The sequence below is a fragment of the Chiloscyllium punctatum genome, chromosome 2, assembly GCF_047496795.1.
Source record: "Chiloscyllium punctatum isolate Juve2018m chromosome 2, sChiPun1.3, whole genome shotgun sequence".
Taxonomy (NCBI): domain Eukaryota; kingdom Metazoa; phylum Chordata; class Chondrichthyes; order Orectolobiformes; family Hemiscylliidae; genus Chiloscyllium; species Chiloscyllium punctatum.
This window is the reverse complement of record NC_092740.1, coordinates 69,669,861-69,693,346: the sequence shown is the minus strand read 5'-3', so window position 1 is coordinate 69,693,346 and position 23,486 is coordinate 69,669,861. Positions and strand designations below refer to the sequence as shown.

At 39.0% G+C, this 23,486-nt stretch overlaps 1 protein-coding gene across 5 annotated transcripts in view; it reads right to left on the bottom strand.

The window, feature by feature from the left end:
• Nucleotides 1-23,486, bottom strand: part of fer (fer (fps/fes related) tyrosine kinase) — a 199,311-nt gene that overhangs the window by 15,236 nt on the left and 160,589 nt on the right. For all 5 annotated transcript variants that reach the window (XM_072583637.1, XM_072583635.1, XM_072583636.1 and 2 more), the window contains one exon: nt 14,922-15,045. In XM_072583637.1, the coding sequence (XP_072439738.1) occupies nt 14,922-15,045 (124 nt within the window). The remainder of the gene's footprint in view (nt 1-14,921; nt 15,046-23,486) is intronic.

The following is a 23,486-nucleotide window of genomic DNA, read 5'->3' as shown; positions in this document are numbered from 1 at the left end:
AAGCAACTGCAATTTAGTAAGTTTGATGAGGGACCGCCCAGGAGGCCAGACAAAGTAACCAAACCATCCCATAAGCTTCCGTAGTGTTGACCTGGGAAACATTATAGGGAGCATATGTGTGAGATAAAGCAAACAAGGAAGAACATTCATCTTAATGAGAGATATTCGGCCCAGCCATGAAATTGGAAGAACCTCCCATCTCTGGAGATCTCGTCTAATATTGTCGAACAAGTGAGCAAAGTTAGTCCGAAATAACAGATCAAACTTTGGGGTAATAAAAATGCCTAGGTATCGGAACCCTGCCTGTGAACCACTTAAAAGGGAACTTAGGGCCACCTTCAACTTCTGGCACATCCTTCAGGTTTCCCAAAGGCATAGCCTCCGATTTTGCGAAGTTAATCTTATATCCTGAAATAGCCCTAAATGAATTGATACATTGTATCAAATGGGGTACGGAGGTCATTGGATTCGATAAAAACAGAAGGATATCATCCACATACAATGTAATCTTGTGTGCCCCCAATCCCACTTTCGGAACAGTTATGTGGACGTTCTGACGAATGGCCTCTGCCAGCAGCTCTATCACTAACGTAAACAATAATGGTGAGAGGGGGCAGCCTTGCCGACTACCCCTACCAATCCTAAAATTCCAAGACTTCACCCCATTGATGACGACCACAGCCAGACCTCCACCCACCTAGCAAAGACCCTACCCAACCCAAACTGTCCGAAGACATAAAAAAGACACGTGCTGGAAAAGCACAGCAGTTCAGACAGCATCTGAGGAGCAGGAAAATCAATGTTACGGGCAAAAACCCTTCATCAGGAATGGAGCTCTGGCTTTTGCCCAAAACATTGATTTTCCTGCTCCTCGGATGCTGCCTGAACTGCTGTGCTTTTCCAGTACCACTCTAATCTAGAATCTGGCTTCCAGCATCTGCAGTCCTTGTTTTTACCCATAAAAAAGATACAGCCATTCCACCCGGCCAAATGCTTTCTCTACATCTAAGGAAATCACCAATCCCTGAATCGATCGTTGCTGACACACTTGGATCACATTCAGCAACCTTCTAATATTATTAGAGGACCTACGGCCCCTTTTAAAGTCTGTCTGGTCCTCTTTAACAATACGGAGCAACACCTTTTCCAATATCAGTGCCAGGATCTTGGACAGAATCTTGAAATCTGAATTTAATAGAGAGATGGGCCTGTGTGAGGCACAATCCTCAGGAACCTTCCCCTTCTTAAGAATTAAGGAAATATTAGCTTCTCTCAAAGATGGTGGTAGGCGTTCATGCATATAGGAGTGATTGTACATCTCCAACATTGGCCCTGACAGAATCCCTATAAAACTCACCCGGAAGACCATCAGGGCCAGGTGCTTTCCCACTCTGGAGTTGCCTAGCTGCCTCCTGTATTCCCTGAACTGTCAAGGGGGCATTAAAGAGAGAGGCCTGTTCCAAGGTTACCCCTGGGAGGTCCAGGTTCTTAAAAAATACCTCAATTTTAGCTCTCCTGTCCTCACAACCTTCAGACTGATAAAATTCAGAGTAAAAGCTCCGAAAAGGCTCATTAATCTTTTTAGCATCATATGTAAGGACCCTGGCGCTGTCTCTGATTGCAGTAATGGATTGGGGAAGCACGCTTTTTCCTAGTCGGGTACGCTAAATACTTCCCTGGCCTATCCCCATATTTGAACAGCCTCTGTCTAGCAAAAGCAAATTCTTTCTTTGTGTTTTGTGTCAGTATTGAATACACCATCAGCTTTCTTTTCTTTACAGCACAGCTGAATTCCAATCCAATTCCTGACAACTGATTGTGTTTAAAATCTACATTAAGCTTGCACAGCTTCATGTGATTTGATTTCCTTTTAATGATGCCAGAATAATTAATGTGCAGGTTTAGTCAATGTCAAATTCTATTCCCCCTACCTCCTACACAAAGACGCAAATGCTCCTCCACAGTCTAATCTTATCCATGTTTTTTCTAACAGTGAATATCATTTGTCAAATATTTTAGCTCAAGCCCCATTTACTGTCCATAAAGAGCAAACACTGGATATGAAAAACCTTTATTATATTCACCAAACATATAGTTAAGTGCCCAGTTGCCAGCTGTTATGCTCAGGGCTGTCTGAATAATGATTAGATTGGTTTGAATCCTTTCAACCTGCTTCAAAAGGAGAAGTACTTGAAATAAAACTCATTTATAGCTGTCATCATTCACTATTAATTATTACTAAGCAAAAATTAAATTTATGGAAAAATAAAGAATATTATAAAGGTAATTCAAATGTGTCATTTCCTTGGTCTCAAAAGTCAATCTTTTGCGTGTTACCTACTTAGACAATTACCACCTTTGCTTCTCTCAAAAATCTATTTATCACTGCATACTTCACATTTACATTGTGATCAAATATACTAAAAAACTCTGGTGAAACTCGATGAACACTTCCAACACAGCAGCAAGTAACAAATCATTTCAGTTTCCCACAGAAGCAATGGACTGAATTCTAGTTTGAGCTTCAAGAGCTTAGTGTCTGGCCAAGCATCAGGTCCTGAACTTGCACTTGCCATGGGACAGATTCAGCAAATTCACCATCGGGGACCTCTTAATTGGCCGCCTGTATTCCAATTAAGGATGGTGCGGTAGGCTGTTGATGCTGCCAGCCTAATCAGAGGTCTGATGTTCTGATATCTCAGAATCCAAAATGCACCAAAGTTGCTCCAAAATGCAGATACTGTCAGACAGGCAAGTAAAATGAAAATTTAGAGGCCGTAATGCAATATGCTTTATTGAGCAAGTGAACCCTCCTCCACAGGGATCACTGGGGAAGAGAGAGCTGTCACTTATCTCTAAATCCCCTCTTTGAGTTATGGCACTTCAGGTTCTGACATACTAATTTATCAAGCTATTACACGGAAGCCACCTGCAGAAAGCCATCAAGATGCGTCTCCTTGTTATTCCACAGGCTCTCTCTGGTCTGTCCCCAACACACAGAGGGCTGGTAAAATTCAGCCCAATGTCATTTTGCCAAGAAGCAACACATCTCACTGTCACTTTGATGCAACACAGTGGGAATGAGGGCAGCCATATTCCCAACAGCATAGCAGCCCTCACTCGTTTTTATATATCACCATGTCTTTCGAAGTCCTGTGTCCAAAAGACTTTGCTAGGGTCCCAGTGAATTGATATGGTAACCTATAGCCAGATTCCCATTACTGAACATAATAAGAACTGTGCCTTTGCTGTAATGGCTAGCCCAAAACAGGCTTCATCCACCCTCAGTACAGACGCAACAGAAAGCATGAACACAAACACTTGGAAAGCTACCCACTCATCCCAGAAACTTCATGGCCCTATTTTTGGCCTAAGGAATGATGAATTTACGGTGAGAACCAGTCATGTTAAATCTCGAAAGATTGTTTATTAAAGATTTCATAGGACCATATAATGATCATTACTTTGTTTTTAATTGATATATAGTGAATTCAACAGAATACAGTTCAGGTCAGTCAGAAATTTATACTTTTTCATAGATCAATTATATGTTGGGCAGCTAGAAAATCAACCTTTAAATACCATTAGGCCAGAATCGTAGACAAGATCACAGCCACCATCCATCATCACTGCCGCTACCACCAATGCTTAGTACCAGTTCCCAGCACCACCCAGTTCTGGGTTTTCTGCAGTGCTCTAGCAAAGCAGGAGGAACAGCACCACATTTTCTGTTTCAACATTTTACAGTTTCAGAACTCAACATGGAGTTCAACATCTTCAGAGCACTGATACTATGATTATACACCCTTCCCAGCACAGCTAACCTATTTTCAAGTATTCACACCAGCCATTAACTCCTATGAAATTTGAGCTTTAATCCAATCAGCTAGGTTGGTTAATGAGGATTTCATTGGACAAAATCACTTATTATATATAACAATGTTGCATGAACATTTTCTTTTACAGATTGATTACCCTATAATCCCAATGTTGCTTTGTCTATGAAGTAAAATAAACCAAATGGGAGCCAAAGAAAGAAAAAAATATAACTGCAAATTTAACTTAAACAAAAGTAAATGATTGGTGAATGTTTTAATGAACTTTAAGGATAGAATAAAGAAATACATTGCGATCAAAAAGTCTTTTTGCTGAACAAGTTGAAAAACTTTAGTGAAGGAAGATCCAGTTGGGTATCATATTGTGATAATATGCAACAAATAAATGATTTTCAAGAGATGGATGTAATCAACAAGTCTTAGACCAGAACTTCATTTAGAGAACAGTTACAGTGAATAAATTGGATTGGACCGATTCATGTATAATCAAATCAACTCTGCTTCTTGTAGCAGCAGAAGTTGAAAACAGAATTAAGTTGAGGGATACAATTTGTCTTGACTGCAGAAATAATTAGTTCAGAGCTTCTGGTCATTTAAATTTTATTATTAAAATTACTGGAGTGCACTGTGTTGCCAGTATCTAAAGCGTAACTGAAGCTGTAAATCATGAACAGCAGAATATAAATTACTGCAGACTTTAATACATTACCTAATTCATTAAAAATAACAACAAAGGCAATAAATTTAAAATTCGGTTTTCCATTATGCTTGTTGGCTATATGCCTATATAATAGATATCCATATTTCTCCATTGGATTCTTAACATTTTTCTGTGAAGATTCCTACTGTGAGTTAGCATGGCCAGCACTAGCAAAACATCAGAGTCAGAATTGGTTCATGTAATTTGATCTTTCCCAAATTAATTATTCAGAGCAATTAAAATGAAAAATCATCAAAGATCTCTGGAAATCTTCACTAGATTTCATAAACAATGCAGGAATGCACACAACTAATTGTATTGTACTTGATAAGTGAAAAGACGAAATAATTCAAGGATAAAACTACATTTTAATTCCATCATCTAACACATCAATACCACCTGATAGATAAACAAAATCACTCTGCTCCATGGGCATCATTAATTAATCTCCCAAATTCTTTCAACCTTTTCTCAAAGCAATGTGGCCATGAAGAGTATACTTTTTATTTTTATTTTGTGATACAATTCCTCAATCTCTTAACGGCTTTCAAATTTAAACCAGGTCTACCAACACCATTATCTCTCCTCCAATATGCAGTACTTCATGGTTCTAATTCTTATCTATTCAAATGTCACTACTGCACCTGCAACAGTGGCTTCTCTTCTCTCTCATTTGATGATGTCAAGAGTCCCCAAGGATCTGGCCTATTCTTTGTTTTATACTGCTTCACAAGAATTTCTCCAACAGTACCATGTCAATAATGTCAATGATTTACTCTCACTTAATTTCTGAAAGTCCAGCTATCAGATTGCTTGTCGAACTGATTTTAACTGCTTCCTACATAATTCTGTTAATATTAAAGCCATAAATTTAGCCCTGATTGCAAATATTAATTCTACTGCAAAAATAGAAAGTGCTGAAGAAACTCGGCACGTCTGGCAGCATCAGAGGAGCACTGTAGAGAGAGAAGCAGAATTAATATTTTGAGTCAAAGTGTGGCACTGGAAAAGCACAGCAGGTCAGGCAGCATCAGAGGAGCAGGAGAATCGACATTTCGGACATAAGTCCTTCATCATGAATGGGGAGGGGGGAGCGGGCAAGGGGGCTGAAAGATAAACAGGAAGATGGGGGTGGAGCTGGAGCGAAGGTAGCTGGGAAGGTGGTAGGTAGATGGAGGTGGGAGAGGGTGATCGTGATAGGTCAGAGAGGAGGATGGAGGGAATAGGTGTGAAGGAAGATAGACAGGTTGGACGGTTCAAGAGGGTGGTGCCAAGTTGGAGGGTTGGATCTGGGATGAGGTGGGGGGAGGGGATTTGAGGAATCTTGTGAAATCAACGTTGATGCCGTGCAGTTGGAGGGTCCCAAGGCAGAAGATGAGGCTTTCTTCCTCCAAGTGTCAGGTGGCTTGGATTTGGCAGTGGAGGCGGCCCAGGACTCGCATGTCCTTGGCAGAGTGGAAAGGGGAGTTGAAGTGGTCAGCCACAGGTCTGTAGGGTTGTTTGGTGCGTGTGACCCAGAGACATTCCCTGAAATGTTTCGTGAGTTGTCATCGAGAGCAATGGACACAGTAGACGAGGTGCAAGAAAATTCTGCTGGATGTCGAAAGATCCTTTGGGGTCTTGGATAGAGGTGAGGGGGAAGGTATGAGCACAGGTTTTTCACCTCTTGCAGCATCAAGGGAAGGTACTGAGATTGAAGGGTGGGTTGGTGGGGTGAGGGGGCATAGACCCAACAAGGAAGTCATGGAAGGAGTGGTCTCTGCGGAATGCTGGCATGGGTGGGGAGGGAAATATATCTCTGGTGGTGGAGTCTGATTATAGGTGGCAGAAGTGGCAGAGGATAATGTGCTGTATCCAGAAATTAGTGGGGTGAAAGGTGAGGAAGTTGGGGGTTGAGGGGGGGGGCTGGATTCCAGGGCGGAGGTGCGGGAAGTGGAGGAGATTCACCAGAGGGCATTGTTGACCACATCGGGGGAAACTGTGGTCCTTGAAATTGGAAGCCATCTAAGATGTCCTGGAGTGGAATTGTTTCTCCTGGGAGCAGATATGGTGTTTCATCTTTAATTATCCTGAATTGTTCAGACAATTTCAACCTACTTGCAGCACTTAACCGATTGTGGCATGACTTGTAAATTGACATATAAACATACAATTTCACAGGGCGTGCTTGTTTCTGATAGCACTCATTTTATGAAGCAGGGAATCTCATGTCATATCTTAAATGGATCTTCATTCAGTTTTAAGCTCTAATCTGTTTTCCTGTGGTTTTAACTTTTATAATGAAGTATTACTAACATAATGTATCAAAAGCTTCTTGAATTTTCTCTCAAGTTTGATCACATCTTGGTGTTGTTTGTTCTCATTAGTGGGCATGATCTTGTATGTATATACATACACGTGTGTGATTTATTTACACAAAATTGAGTATATCGTGAAAGAATAAAAAAAGTTCAGAACTGAAACTGATAAATTTTGGGAAATCAAGGGATTTGGGCATCAGCATGAAAGTGAATTTGATATCGAGGACTGGATACAATCTTGTTCTTATGGTGCAGCAGTCTTGAGAACCCGTATAGCCCTCTCTGAATAATATTTCTTATTTTACATTATGATACACAATATAAAATGACATTACAACTTTGGTTCAAACATGGAAAATAGACCAGAATTTCAGAGATGAGCTTGAATGAAAGCTTTTGATATCAAATCAACATTTGACTAAGTGTGCCATCAAAGAATCCAAGCAAACCTAAGTCAATAAACATTAGAGGGATACGCTGCTGGTTGAATCCATAGCACAAATGTTGTGGTTGTAGGTGGTCAATCATTTCAGTTGTTGGATATCTGTGCAACAAGGCTCAATCATTTTTCTTTTTTGAGGTCTTCTTTTGAAGTTTTCTCAAGGGTTACTTTTTCATTCTCACTAAGTCTTTAGATGACACAGTCACAGACAATACCCTCATAATACGCATGTTGACATCTGGTGTATTTAGATGTGCAGAAGCATAATTAGCATTATTTATCAATATTCTCAATCATTAACAATTCTCCATTAAACTTGAAGCCTAAACAATAGACAATCGGTGCAGGAGTAGGCCATTCTATCCTTTGAACCTGCACCACCATTCAATATGATCATGGCTGATCATCCTTAATCAGTATCCTCTTCCTGCCTTATCTCCATAACCCTCGATTCCACAATCCTTGAGAGCTCTATCCAACTCTTCCTTAAACGAATCCAGAGACTGGGCCTCCACAGCCCTCTGGGGCAGAGCATTCTACACAGCCACCACTCTCCGGGTGAAGATGTTTCTCCTCATCTCTGTCCTAAATGGTCTACCCCGTATTTTTAAGCTGTGTCCTCTGGTTCGGCACTCACCCATCAGCGGAAACATGTTTCCTGCTGCCAGAGTGTCCAATCCTTTAATAATCTTATATGTTTCAATCAGATCCCCCCTCAGTCTTCTAAACTCAAGGGTATACAAGCCCAGTTGCTCCAGTCTTTCAGTGTAAGGTAATCCCGCCATTCCAGGAATTGACTTCATGAACCTACGCTGCACTCCCTCAATAGCCAGAATGTCTTTCCTCAAATTTGGAGATCAGAACTGCACACAGTACTCCAGGTGTGGTCTCACCAGGGCCCTGTACAGCTGCAGAAGCACCTCTTTGCTTCTATACTCAATTCCTCTTGTTATGAAGGCCAGCATGCTATTAGCCTTCTTCACTACCTGCTGTACCTGCATGCTTATCTTCATTGACTGGTGTATAAGAACACTCAGATCTCTCTGTACTGCCCCTTTACCTAAATTGATTCCATTGAGGTAGTAATCTGCCTTCCTGTTCTTGCCACTAAAGTGGATAACCATACATTTATCCACATTAAACTGCATCTGCCATGCATCTGCCCACTCACCTAATTTGTCCAGGTCACCCTGTAATCTCCTAACATCCTCATCACATTTCACCCTGCCACCCAGCTTTGTATCATCAGCAAATTTACTAATGTTATTACTAATACCATCTTCTATATCATTAACATATATTGTGAAAAGCTGTGGTCTCAGTATGGATCCCTGCAGCACCCCACTGGTCACTGCCTGCCATTCCGAAATGGAGCAGTTTATCACTACTCTTTGTTTCCTATCAGCCAACCAACTTTCAATCTAAGTTAGTACTTTGCCCCCAATACCATGCACCCTAATTTTGCTCACTAACCTATGTGGGACTTTATCAAAAGCTTTCGGAAAGTCCACAACATCTACTGGATCTCCCTCGTCCATCTTCAGAGTTACATCCTCAACGCACAAAGAAAGCATTCATTTCCTCAACATCATAGCATTTCAACTGGTACAATATAAGTTTCAGCTTTAAAAAAGTGTTTTTTTCAACACAACAAATAATTGTGCATACGAAAATTCATTACCTTGAACACACCTTCCCTAAATTGATGATATTATAGCAAATGTTCCATCACACATGCACAAAGACAGAAGATTTTAAACAGACAGTTATAAACATACTGACTGCACCTTGGTTCTCAATCTCACATTTAAAGTTAATACTCAGTGTTCATTACAACAGAATTCACTGCATTTTTCCAAGTAATCTTGAACTTAAACTCAAGGTTCCATATTAATTTGCAAGGATGTCATTAACTCCATGATTGAAAGTTAGTTTGGATTCTAGTTAGCTAGGTATTGCTTTCTTGACAGGTTTGAAACTGTTCTCTCTCCTTAACAACTTCTTTCTTTCCCAAAGTTCTCTTGCAAACGCTTTCTCCCTCCTCACAGCCTCCTTCTTATCCCTCACACTGCTCTTATAACTTGTTTCTCTCGACAGCTTCCATGCAACGTTATTTGTCTCACACTTTACAACCTTCTTCACGCCTCATACTTCCCTTGCAGACTCCTTATTCCCCTCCCCACGATCATTTATCTTAGCTGTCACCTTGATATTCATCGCACAGTCCCCTCGATAGTGTCCACACAACCCAGATACTACTTGCAGGTGTATCCATGGATGTGCAACTCGATGAATTAGTCATGGGAAATGCAAGTTTACAGAAATAGGGTGGGTTTGGATGGGATGCTTTTTGGAGGGTCAGTGTGGTCTTGATGTGCTGAATGGCCTGCTTTCAGGGATTCTACAAAAAGGCACTTCCAGCCTCAGCAAAGGTTTCTCTTGTAAAAAGCTCACTTTACTGAGCAGCTCTTTGTGACCCACTTCGCAGCCCTCAGTTCTCTGATCCCAGCTCCTTATGCACCAGCACCTTTCTCAGTCACCCCAGCACTAACTCCAATTGCTCCTCTAAACTCAAGTTGCTTCTTGACCACATTTATTGCTGATATCAGCAGCAGCCTCAAAAGAAGAGGATTTAAGGAGCAACATTTCACCATTTCCTTCCATTTATTTGGAAAGGGTGGGGAAAACAGGAGGTACTTTTCTCTAATTGCCCTGGACAGTGAACTTTCCTGGGCGCTTTGGGAACATTTGGGGGCTGATCCTGTGTTTCTGTGCAGACATCTAAAATATTCTAGGCCTGTCGGAGGCTGAGGGGTGACCTGATAGAGGTTTATAAAACCATTAGAGGCATGCATCAGGTAAACAGGCAAAGTTTTTTCCCTGGGGTGGGGGAGTCCAGAACTAGAGAGCATAGGTTTAGGGGGAGTGTGGAAAGACATAAAAGAGACCTAAGGGGCAACTTTTTCACGAAGGTGGTACGTGTATGGAATGAGCTGCCAGTGAAGTGGTGGAGGCTGGTACAATTGCGACATTTAAAAGGCACTTGGATGGGTATATGAATAGGAATGGTTTGGAGAGATATGGGCCAGGTGCTGGCAGGTGGGACTAAATTGGGTTGGGATATCTGGTCCGCATGGACGAAGGGTCTGTTCCCGTGCTGTACATCTCTATGACTATGATTCTATAAACATTTTCTTCTGCTTCATCAGTGACTTTCCTGCCAGAAGGTCAGACAGGGGAGGTGTTTGCTGATGATTGTTCAACTTTTAGTAATATCTCACTAGCTACTTCTCCATCAGGACCTCGGTACTTGTCAACTCTCAGTTTCAACAATTTACTCAATATTACTTCCTTTGCAATTGTAACTGCCTTGAGTTCCTCCCTCTCTTTCAATTCCTGATTTATAGCTATTCCCAGCATGCTACTTGTATCCTGAAGACCAATGCAAAACATCTGTTCAATTCATCTGCCATGTATTTATACTCTTTCACTAATTCTCTGGACTCATTTTCTATCGGACCAACACTTACTTTGTTAACTTATTCTTTAAATATCCAAAGAAACTTTTCTCTTTGTCTTTATATTTTTAGTGAACTTTCTTTTGTACTCTAACTTTTCCCTCCTTATTAATTGTTGAGTAATTCTTGTTTTAATATTCTGTTCAATCTTCTAATTTCCCACCTATCTTTGCACAATTGTATTTTCTTTGAGTTTGAATCTACCTTTGACTTTTTTTTGAAGTTCACCATGGATGGCAGTTCTATCCCTTTAAAAATTTCTTACTTGTTGAATGTATCTTTCTGAAATATCCCCTTAAATGTTTGCTACTGCATCTCTACTGACTTATCCCTTAATCTAATTTGCCAGTTTACTTTCATAAACTCTGCTCTCATAGTCTCATAACTGCCTTTGTTTAAATTCAAAATTGGATAAAATTTTTGTATAAAAATCAATCACTAAGAGGTCAGTAATTAGTTCTATCTTGTTGTCAAAATCAGGTCTAGTTTCAACTATTCTCCAATTCGTGTCATGACATGCTGGTCCTCAGCTAAATTATCTTTATTGAATTGAATTTTCCAGACTATATGCAAGTTAAAATCCCAAGTGATAATTGCAGTACCCTTTTGACAAGCTCCCATTGTTTCATCCTTGAAACACTGTCATTCCATGTGATTACAGTTAGAAGGTTTACACACAACTCCCACAAGTGGCCTCTTGACTTTATCATTCCACATCTCTATCCAGACTGCTTCTCTATCCTGGTTACTTGAATTTAGGTCATTCCTCTGGATTTGCTGATATCTTCTTACTGGTGACTAGATCATACTTATTTATCCCAATTTGTACTACCAGGTCATTTGTTTTGCTTCAAATGCTACATAAATTCAAATAAGAACATAAGAGCTAGCAGGAGTAGGCAATTTAGCCCATCGAGCTTGCACAACCATTTGAAAAGATCAACCATGTTCTCATTCCAGTATCAACTCCACTTTCCTACCCACTCCCCACAACCCTTTACCCTGTAGCTAATTAAAAATCTGTCCATTCGCTCCTTAAATTTATTCAGTGGCCCGGTATCCACCGCACTGTGAGGTAGTGAATCCATCGACTTTTGAAAAAAGTAATTTCTCTTCATCTCTGCTTTAAATCCACCATCCCCATAGTCTGGAACTATATCTTTGTTTCCTAGATTTCTCCATAAGGGAAAATGTCCACTCTATGTCTACTTTGTCAAATCCCTTTAGCATTTTATATACTTCAATTAAATCTCCTCTCATCCTTCTAAATTCCAGTGAGTCACAATGTCTTTCACTATTTATGTAATCTCTCATCTTATCTGATTTGTTCTTAATTCTGTATTGTCTGTTCCTTTCTGCCATTGTCTGTTTATCATTTTCCACATTATTTCTTTCCCCTGTTGCATTTCCCCACTCTTAGATTCACCACAATGTCCCCAATATATGGGGAAGTAGGTCATAAGTGTGTTTCTGGTGTGTGATTTGTGAACGAGCAATCAGCATTTTTAACATGGTATTTATTGTTCTTTTCTTTCACTTCTAATTCTCTTTCTGGTTCAAGTTGCTTCATCTATAAAGAATTCTTGTTAGTTCAGCTGAATTATAGACTAATATGCTTTGTCTTTCCTGCAATTTCTAAGGTTGTGTGATTAACTTATCCACCAATTCTAATAATCCAGCCTTGACTTTTTTTTTTGCAAATCACCCAGGGAAAAGTCTTCAACCTTCAGCAAAGCCTTAGCCACTTCCAAAAAAATTTGACATAAAAATGCAGAAGCAAACTGATTTAAAAACAAATACTTTTCTAATTATTCTTAGCCCGTTTCTTATTGCATACTGACTACATGCAATATTCCATTGCAATTTTCCTTTTTTTGTTATATCCAAGATGGAATAAATGAACTGTTGTGCCAGTCACTTCTTAAGTCACAACATCAAATAAAAATATTATACCCAAGTTTCAATATGACCAATTGTATGCTTTTCCTATATTGGACATAAAATGAATAGATGAATCAATTGGAGACTTCCAATAATTTTAGGGCTGGTTCTCACAACTTGTGCGAAAACAAATTTTTACCCGCATCCTCAAAGTAAACCAAACCACATGCACACACTTCAGGTAAGGGGGTAAAAAATGAATGTCTAAAACATTTTCTAGCCAACGGTAATGTGTATAAAATATGCTCCAATAATGCTTTTCATTGCTTGTTTAAAAAGGTCAATCTGTGCATCTCTATATTCTTCCAAAGCCAAGTCCATAAAGATTAATAAATATGAGCCATCTTCATAACAAAAATCAGTGAGTAGGAATAAACAGTTCATTCTTAGGATAGTAGGCTGTTACCAGTAGGCACCATAGGATCAATGCTTGAACCATAGCTACTCACAATCTATGTAAATAATTTCTAAGTAGGGACCAATGTTATTATTCCTAAATTTATTAATGACCAAAATTAGGTGGAAATGTGAGATAAAGATGATCCAATGACGCTTCACAGAGATCTGGGGCGGCACAGTGGGTCAGTGGTTAGCACTGTTGCCTCACAGCACCAGGGACCTGGGCTCAATTCCAGCCTCGAGCGACTGTCTGTGTGGAATTTGCACAGTCTCCCTGTGTCTGCGTGGGTTTCCTCCGGGTGCTCTGGATTCCTCCCACAGTCCAAAGATGTGCAGGTTAGGTGAATTGGCCATGCTAAATTGCCCATAGGGTTAGGTGCATTAATCAGGGGAAATATGGGGAATGGGTCTGGGTGGGTTTCTCTTCAGAGGGTGTGGATTAGTTGGGTCAAAGGGCCTGTTCTCACACTGTAGGGAATCCAATCATCTAATCTAATCTAAATTTGGACCAGCTCAGTGACTGGGCAACAGCATCACACATGGAATATGATCCAGGTATGCATTGACCATTTTAGATGAGAAAACAGAAAGGCCAAGTAAATAGGTGAGAGGTGGGAAGCTGTAAAGTCCAAATGGACAGGAGTGTCCTTGCTCATGAATCACAAAATTCTAACATGCAGATGCAGCCAGGAAGGTAAATGCTATGTTGGCCTTTAGTGCATGGGGATTTGAGTGCAGGAATAAAGATGTCTTGTGCGACTGCAAAATCCCTTGGTGAGCCTGCACCTTGAGTACTGTGTATAATTTTGGTTTCTTTATCCAAGGAAGAATATATTTACCAAAGTAGGAGTACAGAGGATCACAAGACTAATTCATGGGATGGTGGGACTGTCTTCTGAGGAGAGATTCAAGAAACTGAGCCTTCATTCTCTAGTTACAAAGGATGAGAGGTGATCACACTAAAACTTACAACACAAATCATACAAGACATGACTTGGTAGATATCTATTGGAAATGTTGCATGGCCAGTTAGTCTAGAACCAGAGGTAGAGTTCTAGAATTAGGGGTAAGCCATTTAGATGAAGAGGAAGTTATTTACTCAACAGGTGGCAAGTCTTTGGAATTCCCTGCATTAGAGACCTGTGGAACTCAATTATTGGCAAGTCAGAAGTTAATAAATTTTAGGATACTAATGGTATCATGAGATATAGGTGAAGTGGAGATAAGTGGCAAAGAGATAGATGATCAGTCATGACCTGTTCAAATGACAAAAAAGGTTTTATGTGCAGAACACCCTACTCCTCTATTATGCCGGAGATTGGAAATGTGTCATCTATCATTACCAGTAGCATTATCCTATGGCCCTGAATGGGTCTATTCCCATTAGTTTTCATTTTACTCATGTGAATTTAAAATGTTTTATTATCTTGTTGTATAGTCCTTGATGAGTTGAATTCATAGTTTTTCTTTCCTCCTAAAACAATAATATCCATATTAAAATATGCTTTATGATGTCGATATTATCTTTTTATATTATATGTTTTGGTTTCCCAGTTCTATTGCGGATACAGCAATCAGAAATTAAACTTCTTGGCTGTCAAAAAGTAACAGAGAAACATTTGAATACAGTGGGGACACAGATCACACTATTAGATATAGCAGGCAAACAGCCAAAAAATTGGATGCATTGTGAAGTATAGTTTCTGCAAGAGCCAAAAATTCTCTGTAAATAAAATCACATGAAATTGGAAAGGTGTGCAGATGAAATAGGAATATTTTCCTCACCTGTGAATACAGTTCTTTCCTTCGAGATAAGCCATACCAGCAGCAGCATCCAAAGACATCTTCACAAGTTGCTTCATCTTTAATTCATCTTTCTTCTTCCGTAAAAATGAAAGGAAATCTCCACCTGGATTTACCACAAGATAAAATGATGGAATGATGTCACAACAATTTACCGATTTTTAGAAAAGAATGCCTATTATTATAACCCCAGCTACTGTTATTTCTGGACAAAGTAAATCCCAGACTCAAATCTGGCTTGATAGATCATATTTTGTTTTCTTGGTTTTATTGAGGTAGTCTTTCATGATAGCAAAAACATGCAATGCTGCCGGTTCAGTTCTGACAATAAAACTGAAGTTTATTATGCAAAATAATAGAAAGAAAAAAATAAACCAAACTATTTACATATTGCAGATGTTTAAAAGATTTAGAAACACACAGTACAATACAATCCCATTCATCCCATAACCCTCCTTAACAGTATTCACAGAGAGAACTCCCTTTCATTTCCCATCTGTAGAATTAATTTAAGTCTAACTACAATGCCCAACCTTTGTAACTAATAGCCTTCTCCTGGAGGCTTCATACAACTAGGCTTATACTTTTTCAGCTTCCCACCTGGAATCTTCATACTCTTCACTTTGAGGAAAGCTCTTTCATAATAGCCCTAAATCACCTCCATTTCTCAGCAGGAACTGTTTTACACATCAAGCTTCAGTCAAGAGTTTACCAAAACTGTCCAACAGAAGCTAACATCCCAACAAGATATGGGTCTTTCCCCTAAATAAAAAAAGTCCAGAATTTTCTGTCTGACGGCCAAATGCAAAATACTTTTATTTTGTTCACTCTCATAATGTAAGCAAATCCATTACTTTGCAGTAAGTCTCTCTCCAATACTGTTTGGTAAACTAAATCATATGGCTATAAAAATACTTACAATTTAATCATTAAATCTCTTCAGATACGTAGAAAACACATAAGCCACAAGTTCAAAATTCAAAAGTCCAAATAAAATCATATTAAAAATGTATATAAATTACACAACTTTCATCGCAAAATAAACTACATATTTATTGAACATGCACTTAAATTATCATGAATAATGCTTACTTGCTAAAAGGTGTAATCAGAACATTTTAGACCTTCGCCACTGCTCATCATTTCTTGATCTCTAACTAACTACTGGACACAACATGGGAGCAGAGTTGGTCATTCAGCCCATCAAGACTGATCCACCCTATCGATCTGATTATGTCCGATCACCCGCTTTGAAACCTTTTCCCCACAATTATTGTCACAGCCATTAGGTCATTGGTATCTTGTGAGAAAGAGTAACATGCCATTAGTTTTAGTTGCCAGCTGCACATGCATGTTAGCCTTCAGTGACTTCTCTCTCAAACAGCACCAGTAAATCACCTTGTAGGATGTTAGTCCTGATCTTGTTAAGTTTAATCCATCCAGCATGTACAGATCCCACCTTTCCCAATACCAATACCAATGCCTCAGAACTCAGAACCAATGCCCTCCATCCAACATCAGTTCGCTAAACAGGTGTTCAAAAATGAATCCTTCTATTCCTGTGCTCATTAGCATGTGGCACTGGAGATTATGCTGAGATTACAACTCATGAAGTACTGCTTTTAAATTAGAGCACAAGACCTTTGAAGATGTAACAAAGAGGATTGATGAAGGTAGAGTAGTGGACATGACTACATGGACTTTAGTATGGCATTCAACAAGATTCCACACAGTAGACTAGTTAGCAAGGTGAGAACAAATGGAATGTAGGGAGAACCAGCCACTTGGATACAGAACTGGCTTGAAGGTAGAAGACAGAGGGTGGTGATAGAGGTCTGTTACCAGCAGTGTGCAGGAAGGATTGGTGCTGGGTTCACTGTTTTTGTCATTTATGTAAACGATTTGGATGTGAACATAGGAAGTACGATTATCAAGTTTAAAGATGACACCAAAATTTGTGGTACAGTGGATGGCCAAGAAGGTTATTTTAGAGGACAATGGGAATGTGATCAAACAGGCCACTGGGTCGAAAAGTGACAGATAGAATTTAATTCAGATAAATAGGAGGTGCCGCATTTTGGAAAGGCAAATCAGGGCAGGTCTTACACACTGAATGATAAGGACCCTGAAGTGCAGGTTCATAATTCCTTGAAAGTAGAGTTACAGGTAGATAGGATAATAAAGAAGGCATTTGGTATGCTTGCCTTTATTGGTCAGTGCATGGAGTAGAGGAGTTGGGAGGTCATGTTTTAGTTGTACTGGCTAGATCACTTTTGGAATATTGCGTCCAATTCTGGTCTCCCTGCTATAGAAAGGATATTGTGAAGCTTGAAAGGGTTCAGAAACGATTTAGAAGGATGTTGCCAGGGTTGGAGGGTTTGAACTATAGAGAGAGGCTAAATAGGTTGAGACTATTTTTCCTGGAGCGTCAAATGCTGAGGGGTGGCGTCATAGAGGTTTATAAAATCATGAGGGGCATGGATAGGGTGAATAGTCAAGGTCTGTTCTCAGGTTAGGGAGTTCAAACCTAGTGAGCATAGGTTTAAGGTGAGAGGGAAAAGATTTAAAAGGGACCTAAAGGGCAACCTTTTCACACAGAGGGTGGTGCATGTATGGAATGAACTGCCAGAGTAAGTGGTGGAGTCTGGCACTATTACAACATTTAAAAGAGTGGATGGGTATATGAATAGGAAGGGTTTAGAGGGATATAGGCCTAATGCTGGCAAATGGGACTAGATTAGTTTAGAATATCTGATCGGCATGGACGAGTTGGACTGAAGGGTTTGTTTCCATTCTCTACAGCTCTCCGATTCCATGACCAGAAAAAAAGAATAGTAGCAAGCTGGTCAGGTTCCTCAAGCTTGCTCCACCATTCAATAGAATCATCACCAATCCAATACTCCTTATGTCCACTTTCCTGCCTTTTCCCCTGTAATCCTTGATTCCTTACTGATCAAGAATCTATCATCTCAATCTTAAATATAAATAAAGCTACTGTTTCTACAGCTCTTTGTGGCAAGAATTCCAAAGACTCACAACCCTGCAAGAAGAAATTCTTCCACTTCTCAGTCATAAATAGGCAGCCCTTAATTCTGAGATTATATTCTCTGCTCATAGACTCTCTCATGAGGGGAAAAATCTTCTCAGCATTTACCCTGTTAAGCTCTTTAAGAATCCTTGAAGTTTCAATGATATCACCTTTTGTTCTTGGCAATGTCAATGAGTACAGTCCCAACCTGTTTAGACTTTGCAGATAAGACAATCCCTCCACACCAGGGATTATCCTAGTGAAACGTTTCTGAATTGCCTCCAATGAAACAATCTTTCCTTAACTAAGGACCAAAACTGCCTCCAGTACTTAAGATGTGGCTTCATCAGCACCTTGTACAGTTGCAGCAAAACTTGCCTACTCTTTTTTTAGTCAACCCCATTGAAAAAGAGCCAACATTTCATTTGTTTTCCTGATTAGGAAGATAGTATAGTATGCTGATACGATTGGGGCATTTAAGGGACTTTTAGATAAGCAAATTAATATGCAAGGAATGGAGGAATATGGACCAATGGCAGGCAGAAAGAATTAGTTTAATTTGGCATCATGTTCAGCACAACATCGGGCCAAAGGGCATATTTCTGTGCTGTACTGTTCAATGTTCGATTACCTGCTGCATTTGTGTGCTAGCTTTCTGTTTCATGCACAAGTAACCCCAAGTCCCTTTATGTTGCAGCTTTCTACAGTTTTTCTCCATTTAAAAATACTGTTCTTTTGTTCTCCCTTTCAAAATGAATGACTTCATTTTCCCACATTATGTTCCATTGGCCAACGTTTTGCTTGACCTATCAATATCTCTGTAACCGCCTCCCAGTCCTCTCTGCTTCGGTTCCTAACTTGTCATGTGACCACCTCCCCAAAAGTGCTATCCACATAGTTCTCTGCCTCGCAGATACATAACAGTGACTCCAGCTGTAGCTCAAGTTCTGCAACCTGAACTTAAAGCTTGCCAATAAACAGAAATGCTGAATAAAATCAGCCAATTTGGCAGCTTTTATGGACGGAAGTTAAGTTAACATTTTGAGTCTGATATGGCTCTTCTTCACAACTTTTGTTCAAGTTTGTGCAGCTGTTTACACTAACCGCAGATAAATGCATCTTAAACACATGGCATGTCCTTGACTTCCCATATACCATAAGACATGCATTCTGCTTGATTGAATTGACCTGCCATACTGTGATTTAAAAAAAAATACTCCTTACAATTAGAAGAACAACTACATACCAATTACTCACCAATCAACTTCTTCCCCAAAGCAAGAGCCAATTTCTGAAGGCTGAAAAACCAGTCAGAGAAAGCAACACCTTCTTCCCCTCCTTACTGAAATCCTTTGCTCACCAACTCCCAATTAACATTCAGCAGAGGTGAGGCAGCACTTGGGCTTCTTCCTAAGCTCTCTGAAGAACAATTGAATTCAAGCTTCTGAAAACAGTTTAAAAGAGCCACCTTATTTACCTGCTAGAGCTGCTCTCAGAACTCATATATCCCTGTTTTAAGGCAGGCAACAAATCCAGTTTCTTGAAATCTACAGGATAATTTTTAGCTAAACAACAATTTATCATCTGGATTTCTCCCTTAAAAGGTGCCTAAATATCTTGAACTTGCACAAGTTTTGTGTTTTGCATGGGTCTTCAGTGCACATCATTAAAAGAAGCAATTTCTATCAGGTAAACTGTACTTCCAATAAAGAGTCCCTTCTTATTTAATGAAAAAAATAAGTGCGGGTCTTGACAATAATGTTGGTGACCAACTTAGGAAAGAAAATTTTAATAAAAACAAAGAACTATAATTGCTGGAAATCTGAAACAAAAACAAAGTGCTGCAGAAACTTTAGCAGCATCTGTGGACAGGGAAACAGAGTTAATGTTTTTAGTCCAGTGACCTTTTGTCAGAAATTGTTAGGTGGTCAGTAGTGACTGACTACATTGGAAAGAAACAGTATACAAAAAGCCATAACTTTGCACATGTGTGGCATAGTGGGATACGTATTTAGAGGAGTTATCTTCTATTATAGTGGAAATAGTATTTCACAATTTAAACTACCACCTGACCTGTATGCAGAGGAGGAAGCTTCAATCTGATTTCTAATAACATACAAAATGGAAAAAGTGTGAAAAATCTAATTTTTGGAATTAATCAAATTTCATAGTACAGAAGGAGGCCATTTGATCCATCATGTCTATATCAGTTTCCAAGTGAGTTACCCAGCTAGTCCCATTCTCTTCATAGCCATTTATATTCATCACATTCAAGTTTAAATTCAGCTCTCTTTTGAAATCTGGTATGGAATGTGCCTCCAGGCAGCACATTCCAAATCCTAACAACTCTGAGGAAAAAAGTTTCTCCTTATCTCACTCCTAGCTCCCTTGCTGACAATCTTGAAATCGTGACCACTAGTTAGTGACATATCAATGACTGGAAACAGAATATCTTTTTTTACCCTGTCAAAATTGTTCATAATTTTGAACATCTCAATAAGGTCACCTCTTAATCCTCTCAGCTTTGGGGGAATAAACCCAATTCCTCTACTCTTCCCTTGTACCTAATATCTCCTTTTTCCTGGTATCATTTCAGTAACTTTCTTCTGCGCTCTCTCCAGAGCCTTAACATTCTCCATTAAATAAGGTGACCAGAAATGAACATAACACTCCAAATGTGGTCTAATTATTTAGAGGGGTGAAGCATCATTTCCTTACTTTTATACTTCATACCTAGAAGTCTTCTTAACAAGTGTTTTAACTTGCCTGGCAACTTTCAGAGAATCATGCATATGGACCCCAAAGTATGCTCCCGCAGTTCCCTCAAATTTACGCCACTAAGTCTTTACGGTCTCTCTGTTTCTATCAAAATTCATTACCTCACATTTCTCTGCATTGAAAGTTATCTTCCAAGTGTCTGCCCATTTGGTCAACCTGTCAATGTTCTTCTGATTTAGCTAACTTGTCAATGTCCCTTATGTTGCTTTTGCAAGAAATACACTCTCTGAGGAAAGAGGTGTAACAATGTATGCAGACAATTACTACTACATAAATATAGGTCTTGTTGATAACCATTTTCATTAAACAACTATCATTCTTCACAATTTCATTTGTTCCAATTTGTTAAAGAGAATAAAGAATAATTTGATCAAGTACTGTCAAATGAATTGGCTTTACTCCTCCCCCTTTCAATACTACAGATTATAATGCATCTAATGTTCATATAACAAATGAAAACATACCTAATAACACAAGAATATAAGTGTTTTCATTTGGTAGTGCAGCATTTGAATGTTGCTGGAAGAACAGGCACATTGTTGAAGTTTTGCCATGTACTCATCGAGACAGATACAAGAATGCCAAATTTCAAAGACAGCAACAATTTTTACTGGATGAGAAAAGCAGGATGATTGCTCGGTACGTTAACTCAAATTGGTCGAGGCACTGCCATTGAGAAAGCATCTCAAAACAACTGTGTCCTAGGCTTTTGTTTAATTTTTTAAAAAAATGCCTGCATGTTCATTGGCTCGATAGTCAGTATGATTCACACTAAAGTCAACAGCTCGGAGTCTGATTCCCATTCCAGCCAGAGAGGCTCAGGGTCTGCCTTGCAGAAAACTCAACAAGAAGAATCAGAAGGCAGTGTGGTCAACTGTAGCACTGCTACTGCTGCAGCTCCAGTTAAATTGTTAGATTCACCTAATATGAGAGCAAGGTAGATTGTTCAGTCAAATGGGGAAACAATGAGAAAGTTTTATTGTAAATAAAGATACAGTACTTTGAAATGAGATGCCCTGTAAAAAGGGTAGTGAAAACAAATTAACAGAAACACAGCGAAGGAAATTGAATTTATACTTGAAAAATGATAAATTTACAGAGCTTTGGGGAAAAAAGGGGCGGGGAATCATATAGCTCCTTCAAAGAGATGAAATACCATACTCCTTCTATGTTGTAAAACCCAGCGTTCCCAAGAACATTTGTCCAATTATTAGTTATTAGCCAATTTCAGTTGGAAAGTAAATGATTATCATCCACTGTTTTAAGTGCATACATGAGTGCCCAAACAGGATTTGGATCAGTGATGCTGACAACAATTGAATAACCAGTAAATGAAATATCACCACTTATGAGAGATATTGAAGGGCTGTTAACATCCAAAACATCTTAATGAGTGATATTCTTAATTGCATAAGGTACAGTAAAGAAACTTATTGGAAGAAAATGGCCTTAACATTACAGAATCACTGCAAAAAAAGTGATAAGGAGAAAAGTAATAATATAATTGTGAATGCTAGGTGTCTAAGAATTTGATACTTTTATCAAGTCCTACCCCAGGACTTGAGCACAAAAATCAAGGCTGACTCTCGAGTGCAGTACTGAGAGAGTGCTGCACTGTTAGAAGTGCCAACTTTCGGAGGTGAAACTGAATTCCCATCTCAGGTAGATGTAAAAGATCACATGGTACTATTTTGATGATCATCAAGGGAATTATCCCCTGTGAGACTCAATAGTTGACCCGTAATAAAAATCACCAAAACAGATTATCTGACCATTGTCAGATTGCTGTTTGAATTTACGATGGTGACAACTCTTCAAAACTATTGGCTGAAAACTGCTGTCATATATCTCGTGATTAGAAAATATGCTATACAGATTTTTTTGTAGAACTGCTCAAGATTTAAATCAAATATTCAAACATCAAATGAAGTATTGGACAGTATAACTTAGGACTGAAGTTCTTGATGCCCTCAGAAAGTATAACTTCAGAATGGTAGTTGAAATATAATGATCTGCTCTTGCAGGCCCATAGCACACAAGCACATTCGGACACAATGGGTATTCAGTATCACTAAGACATAAGCCAATTTTACTCAATTATTATGGGTCTAACATACACAATGTAATATAAAGGGTCCAATATTATGAAAAATACCTCATGGAATAATCAATTCTGCAGTTTTGTAACCTACTTTATTGGATGTGCGAACCATCTACTGAATGCAAGAAAGTAATGTAGGTAAAACCTATGAATTTGTGTGCCTGAGAGTTAAAGACAAAGAATAAAACCAAGATGTGATGAATGCTCAACAACCTGAAACATTAAGACTGTTCACAGATGTTGGCTGAACTGCTACGTTTTTTCAACATGCCCTGTTTTTAATTGACGATCAATATTTCATTGTTATTTCATTGTTTTGCCAGGGGAAAGCATACTTTTAGGTACAGCAGCTGAAATTCAAAATACAGTCCAACAAAAAAAAATTCGAATTACCGTGCCTGCACTCAAGGTACCTGATAGGTAACCAGAAGAAAATAAAAATAGCTTACTTTTTAAAGAAAACATTTTACATAACTGAGGTGAAGGAGCAGTACTAGGATTACACAATGCCACCTAGTAAATTGAATCAACTTCATACTTCTGTGTCATGAATCACAAAACTAAACAAATGAATTTTTTTTAAATTGTGGAAAGTCATCACTTTCAATTTTTTTCAACAATGTGATTCTAATGTTTTTGT